The sequence below is a fragment of the Pseudorasbora parva genome, chromosome 15 (genome assembly GCF_024679245.1).
Source record: "Pseudorasbora parva isolate DD20220531a chromosome 15, ASM2467924v1, whole genome shotgun sequence".
Classification (NCBI taxonomy): domain Eukaryota; kingdom Metazoa; phylum Chordata; class Actinopteri; order Cypriniformes; family Gobionidae; genus Pseudorasbora; species Pseudorasbora parva.
The window spans coordinates 32,464,359-32,471,585 of NC_090186.1; the positions used below are offsets into that span (position 1 = coordinate 32,464,359).

The 7,227-nt window shown below is 35.1% G+C and overlaps 2 protein-coding genes across 3 annotated transcripts in view; both read left to right on the plus strand.

Moving 5' to 3' along the window:
- The window catches only part of vsnl1a (visinin-like 1a), a 38,963-nt gene extending 36,724 nt beyond the window's left edge, over positions 1-2,239 (plus strand). For both annotated transcript variants that reach the window (XM_067417815.1, XM_067417814.1), the window contains one exon: positions 607-2,239. In XM_067417815.1, the coding sequence (XP_067273916.1) occupies positions 607-804 (198 nt within the window). In that variant the 3' untranslated portion in view covers positions 805-2,239. The remainder of the gene's footprint in view (positions 1-606) is intronic.
- Positions 2,240-3,879: 1,640 nt separating this feature from the next.
- Positions 3,880-7,223, plus strand: sf3b6 (splicing factor 3b, subunit 6). The gene is made up of 4 exons (XM_067418638.1): positions 3,880-4,057; positions 4,430-4,548; positions 5,229-5,367; positions 6,877-7,223. Exons 1-4 carry the CDS (start codon positions 4,028-4,030, stop codon positions 6,964-6,966), a joined length of 378 nt encoding a protein of 125 aa, XP_067274739.1. The 5' UTR covers positions 3,880-4,027; the 3' UTR covers positions 6,967-7,223.
- Positions 7,224-7,227: the final 4 nt, after the last annotated feature.

The window sequence follows — 7,227 nt, forward strand, 5'->3', positions numbered from 1 at the left end:
AAGTTTCTTTGTTCTGCTGAACCCACACACACACACACACACACACACACACACACACACACACACACACACACACACACACACACACACACACACACACACACACACACACACACACACACACACACACACACACACACACACACACACACACACACACACACACACAAAACGATATATGGAAGAATGTTTGTAACAAAGCAGAGAGAACAACTATTTACTTCCATAGTATTTTCTCTCTTTTTTGTTACAAACGTTTTTCAAAATATATTTTTTTATGTTCAGCAGAACATAGAAACTCATATAGGTTTAAAACAACTTGAGGGTGTGTAAATGATGACATAATTTTCATTTTTGGGTAAACTATCCCTTTAATCCTCCAGAGAATTATTAACAAATGCACAAGACTTGGTGCTTTCAAATTTTTTTGTGGACAATGGAAAAGTCTAGGAGTCAAAAAGTTTGAGAACCACAGTTCTATGTGGAGTGAGTCGCCCCCTCGTGGACAGCAAATGGAGTGGGTCTGACTCATGTTACCACAGTCCAATGTGTCTCTGACTCTCAGAAAGATTTGAATCTAAATTGTTCTGCTTTTCTCATTTCAAGGCAATCTACAAGATGGTGGGGACTGTTATCATGATGAAGATGAACGAGGACGGCCTGACACCCGAGCAGCGGGTCGACAAAATCTTCAGTAAGATGGATAAGAACAACGACGACCAGATCTCATTGGAAGAGTTCAAAGAAGCAGCAAAGGGTGACCCGTCCATTGTATTACTGCTGCAGTGTGACCTGCAAAAATGAGCGTCTCGGAAAAGAGCCAGGGACTGCACAAATGATTAATGTTCCATTCAGTTTGCAGCTATTTCCACTGATAAAAAAAGTTGCTTGGACTACCTTTCAATGAATCCGCTTCCTGTGTTTGAAACACTTGTGTGCATGAGAATGTTCTTTGCTAACGAATTTCACATACGCACCCACACAAACACCCACAAATACATTGCAAATGCATACATACATACAGACCATGCCATGCACACATAAAACGATATGACTATTAATATACATATATATTAAGTTGTCGAAATTAACTGCCAAAATGTGAAAAGTGTGCAAAGTACCTTCTGAATCCACTGGAGCTTGCGCATCATTGATGTGCTGTATTAAATCGAGCTACTATTTATTGTACTGATGCTAACTATGTGTACCATATACTGCGTAATGTCAACCGAACCGATTCTTAATTCTCATCTGGATGGACAAAAAGATAAGCTCATGTCCATTGAACTTTTCCCTTCAAATGTGCTTGTACTGTTGGTGAATATAAATGTAGTTTATTTGCATGCCATTAGGTTTGCCTTAAGAGTACTTCCCTCATTTGCATCCTGCATTAAGAATGATAACAAGCCTTATTTAAAGAAAATTTGAGGTGTGCAATAGAATTAGACGGATAATGACTGGTTTTGCAAAGATCTTCAAATGTGGCATGCTAGACGTGCATTAGTGATGCATTGATGGGAAAAGGCTAGTATACTACACCTTCTATGTCTAGCATGTACATCACATGTGAGGGGGGTTAAATGTGGCCGAATGTAATCGGTGAGAACGATTCCACCAATGAGACCTTACATTCATTCTCATGGTCAAAACATTATGCCATAAAAAATATCCCCATATTAAACCTACAAGCTGTGCATTTTAGAATGCACTTCAGAATGTCCAATGAAATAAATTGCATATCAGTGTGCAGATTAATGTGGGGCCAGAGCATGAATTTATAAAGATCATTTTTGTTTTGTCATTAGGTTTAAAGATGATTTTGTCTCAAGCATAACTCGTTCTTGACAGCTGAAACGTCCAAGACTGTATTTATTCATGTTTGTACATGCTGCTCTCAAAGGAGAACTCCAACTGATTGTTTTAAAGGTTAACCCTAACGCTATTACTTTTTAAATCCAGACATTTGCACCAACTGCACATTTTGAGCACTGACTTGATTTCTAAATACGCACTTTCTGTGCTCCATTTTAAAGTACATTCTGCCAGTGCTTTACATAAGCATACCCTTTGTCATTGTAATGTTTACCTATGTAGGCACCGCACCAAATTCATGCAATGGCAAACTTTTCCAATTTAAAAGTTATTTTGTACATGTAGCATGTATTGTGCCCCTGACGCCATGGCTGCACTTACTCCTTGTGTTGTGGTTTAAACTAATAAAAGAGTATATGGGATGTTTTCTCAATGTCAGAGTTTGATTTGAATGTATGTAGATACTGAAATGTATTACTTGCATGTACCATATATTTGTTAATCAGCACAGATTGCGACAGATACAACTGCCTTTTGGAGTAACTTTTTTTCTTTTTCTTTTCATGAAAATTATGTCATTAATGACTCACCCTAATGTTGTTCCACACCCGTAAGACCTCTTCAGAACACAGTTTAAGATATTTTATATTTAGTCCGACAGTGTATCTAAGTGTATGCACACTATACTGTCCATGTCCAGAAAGAGAACAAAAACATCATCAGAGTAGTCCATATCTGTGACATTAGTTGGTTAATTAGAATCTCTTGAAGCATCAAAAATACATTTTGGTCCAAAAATAACAAAAACTACGACTTTATTCAGCACTGTCTTCTCTTCCGCGTTTGGTTTCAAACCTCAGATAAAGATTCATGGTTTGGATCGTGTGTCAAACTGCCAAACTGCTGAAATCACGTGACATTGGGGATCCGAATCATGAATCAGAAGAAAATGCTGAAAAAAGTAATCGTTTTTGCTATTTTTGGACCAAAATGTATTTTGGGTGGTCTTGCGGGTGTGGAACGACATTAAGGTGAGTCATTAATGACATAAATGTGATTTTTGGGTGAACTGGGTTCATTGAACTTGGTTTAATTGCTGTGATTTAAGGGAAAACATATGTGAAATGCTATAATTTTAATTAGAGAAAGTTAAAAACATCAAGAAACACCTGGGATAGGTCTTGACAAATTTTCTATTTTGCATGTTAGAAGTGCCTGTGGACACTATTATTTGAAAATTATTTTGATATTATGACATAAGAAAAATATAAAAACTTTTTTAAATAAAGTTTTCAAATTCACCTAATACATGATTGGGGAATGCAAACTGCATAACTGAAAAGACCCATATCATTCTGGACAGCAGTAAACTGTGGTAACAGAAGAGGTCCGTTAGATGGCAGCAGATTGTTTATTTGCAGCTCTACTGGAGGTATTGTTCAGTGCTGTTTATTAAAATGAAAATAAATAAATAAATAAATTATGATAAATAAAAACCTAGATATTAAATATATTTTTTTCTCAGTTATTTAGATTTTCATATAGCAAAGGCATCACAAAAAGTATGTAAATAAGGAACAAATGCAAATATATCCACATGAATAAACGATTAATTTAAATAATAGGCCTATAAATAAGATACAAAAAAAAAATAATAACAACAACAAAAAACTATCTTAAGAGCTTTTTTTAAAGATTAAATATCTTGGATATAGCATATTTTTCTTTCAAATACAATAAAAATGGGCTTTTGATGACTGAATTCACTATGATGAATGTAATTTGGTAAGAAAAAAATAACATATAATGAAGTAGTAGCTAGTAGTAAAGTTTTTGTTGGTTTGTTCACGTTATAGAAACCAAAACAACACAACCCAAATAGACGAAAATGTGTGTAATGGACCAAAATATATCCAGAAAAACTACGTATAAGGAAATTAAGTAACGTGTCCTTGCGGGCAGCACAAAAAGAGCAATTTGTATCTAATAATATGATGATAAAGTTACACGAGTAGAATCTGAGCTTGACGTCACCTCAAAGGAACCTGACTGCTGCCACCCCGGAAGAACGTCATCACTCTGCGCGAACAAACATTGCGAGCAAAGTGCGCAGCTACCAGCTACTTAGCTTGTGCTATCGATACATATTTAAGATTATTAAAGGGGTTTTCTCGCAAAGGTTGAGTTTTTTTGTTTCCTTTAAACAGCTCCAACCATGGCGATGCAAGCAGCTAAACGAGCGAATGTAAGTTTGGTTCAAATGATCTTAATGTTGATAGTTTGGCCCTCAAATGGCTAACGTTAATCCGCACGTTCAAGATGGATGTTTATTGTTGTTTTCCTGGTATAAAAGTTATCAGTTACCTATAGTACTAACAAGTAAGCCCTATTGCTGGCGTATGATACAAATAATATGCTATTGGACATATTTAGGACTCGGCATTTCCATATTTTAATATAGAAAATGTATTAATTCTGTTTCATACTTAAAAGTCACAAGTATGTTCAGATAAGTATGTTCAGATCGATTGGTGGCGTGGTTTTTGTTTTAATGATTTGAAACTATCTTTCCACATATGTCTATATCTCAATGTTCCTCTTTGCTGTCATGTTTCAGATTCGCTTACCTCCAGAGGTGAACAGGATATTGTATATACGTAACCTTCCATACAAGATCACTGCTGAGGAGATGTATGACATCTTTGGGAAGTATGGGCCAATTCGTCAGATTAGAGTGTGAGTATCAGTTTATTTCTTACATTAACATGCCTATATTCTTAAAGGACAACTCTGGTGAAAAATAAATCTAGAGGTAATTAATACACACAGAGTAGCTCGTTCTCTGGGATGCGGTTTCCTGAACATCGAATGTAAAGAGTTTTATCTCTAAAAACAGATTAGCTTATAATGCCAGTTTATGGGGCACAGAGTAAGTAAAATTAAATCTGTAGTTAATACCACTAACAAGGCTCTAAATAGTCCCACACTAACACGGTAGCATAATGAGGGTCCCAACATGCAAACCAAAGCTTTGAGAACTTTGTAAGTGTACAAACAGTTTAATGAGAAGATACTTTATAAAGACCATTACGCATAAAGACAGCAGCCATCTTGGAAAACATATTTTGCATGTAGGGACCCTCATTATGCTACCGTGTTAGTGTGAAGCTATTTTGAGCCTTGTTAGTGCTTAGTGCTATTACCTAGTGATTTAATTTTACTTACTCTGTGCCCCATACACTAGCATTATAAGCTAATCTGTTTTTTGAGATAAAACATCCCAGAGAACAATCTACTCGGTAACCATGTGTTGATTACCCCTAGGCTCATTTTTCAATGGAGTTGTCCTTCAACAGACACTGATTGTGTGTCATTAATCACGTGTATACATTTGATTTTTCTGTTTTTTTTCCCAGTGGGAACACACCAGAGACAAGAGGAACAGCCTATGTTGTATATGAAGATATCTTTGATGCCAAAAATGCCTGTGATCACCTTTCTGGATTCAATGTCTGCAACAGATACTTAGTTGTATTGTACTATAATGCAAACAGGGTGAGTTTAACTGTTTTTGCTTTTGAGTCATTCACAATCACACAAATTGTAATCCATCACTGCGTGATATAATTTTTAGATAGTAACAAAATTACTTTTTACATTTTAGGTAATATAACCTGACTACTTTTTGATCATTTTTGACTTATCAACTAAGTGAAGTGCATTGCACATTACATTATGCCAGGGTTTTGTTAACTAGGACTTGGGGAAAAACTGTAGGGCATTTATACAAGCTTAATTAAATAATAAAATGATGAATTATAGGTAATAAACCAATAAAAACATAAATTGAATTATTACAAATAAAAACCATCTAAACAACACACATTTTAACACTTCTATTTGTTTATGCTGTGCAGCTTCTCAATATTCCAATTTTCTGTGTGTGAAATTCCACAAAACTTTTGAGATAGGAAATTGGGGAGAATCAATTAATTTACTCCCATTTTGAGAATATTAAGTAATCATGCAATCAATAAAATGTTTAAGTAAGGGATAATGTACACCCAGCCGGTTGTTATTGCAGAATAAACCCAGACATAGTGATCAGGACCCCGTTTATTACACAGCTACTTGTCTCAAGTAAATCTGACATGAAATATTGTCTTGAGTTTCAATATTTTTTTTATCTCTTATGGAAAGCTTCCACGTACAAAAACAGTTCCAAACTGCTTTAATCCTTTATCTGTTGCTGAAAAGAATTGTGTTTACCATATATGTTGAAATGAATGCTGAAAGGGATAGTTAACTCAAAAATGAAAAATAGCCCATGATTTACTTACCCTCAAGTCGTTGTAAATGACTTGTTATATTTAAAAAGGCCTGGCTAATACAAGCATTATAATTGCAGTTAGTTGTAGCTCTGTTTTTGAAGTCCATCATTTTTTTTAATCTGTCTGTCAAATAACGTGCTCCACACAGCTCTATGGGCTTCTGAAGCGAACCCATGCATTTATGTAAGAAAAATGTCCATGTTTAAAACTTAAAGCTCCGGCTGATCACCTTCCGTGGAAAAGTGTTGAAAGTGCCTTCTCGCAGTTCAAGATGTGTACGCTACATCTGACGACCAGAGGCGCTTTCAACACTTTTCCCATAAATTGAATACGGAAGGCAATCGGCAGAAACTTTAATTTATAAAGTTTGAAATATTGATATTTTTCTTACACAAACTCATCAACTTGCATCATGCCTAATTTTTTGGAATCTCGTTGCATAATCTACATTACATATAATCAGTTACTACCCAACACGTTTCAATCGCCTGTTTGATTTTGTGTGAATTTCAAAATGTTATCATGTTTCAATGATTCTTGAATTAGTAGTTCACCAATGAGGATTAAGATTCTGTCATTTATGTATCCTTGTTTCTGTCTCAAACACTTATGATATCTTTCTTCTGGGGAATACAAAGATGGATATTATGCAGAGTGTCCAAGCTGTTCAATTTCTATGTTAACAGCAATAAGAATGTGATGCATGTTTAATGTCTCTGTTTCTTCCCCCTAGGCTTTCCAAAAAATGGACACAAAGAAAAAGGAGGAGCAGCTGAAACTTCTCAAAGAGAAGTACGGGATAAACACAGACCCACCGAAATAGTCAACATGTATATTTTTTATTTCTGTTGTCGTTTTCCCAACCTTGCATCCATCTCCTTTTCACTTTACCCCTTTAAATAATTGTTTTTTTTTTAAAGAAAAAAAAGTGTCTGATGAACAGTGTTCAAGACTTGGCCTGAAGTCTTGTTATATATTGACCCAATTTCCTTTTTCTGGTTTGGTTATTATGGTATTGAATAAAATGGCATTTATTCATTAGCGTTTGTTTTATTAAAGTGATTTCCTTTTTTAATATAACTGC

What these genes read in the sequence shown, in the direction of transcription:
- sf3b6 (XM_067418638.1), top strand. Translation starts at nt 4,028, where the DNA reads ATGGCGATGCAAGCAGCTAAACGAGCGAAT. An exon ending in CCAATTCGTCAGATTAGAGT is followed by an intron (nt 4,549 to 5,228) that starts GTGAGTATCAGT and finishes TTTTTTTCCCAG; the next exon opens with TGGGAACACACCAGAGACAA. An exon ending in TGTACTATAATGCAAACAGG is followed by an intron (nt 5,368 to 6,876) that starts GTGAGTTTAACT and finishes TCTTCCCCCTAG; the next exon opens with GCTTTCCAAAAAATGGACAC.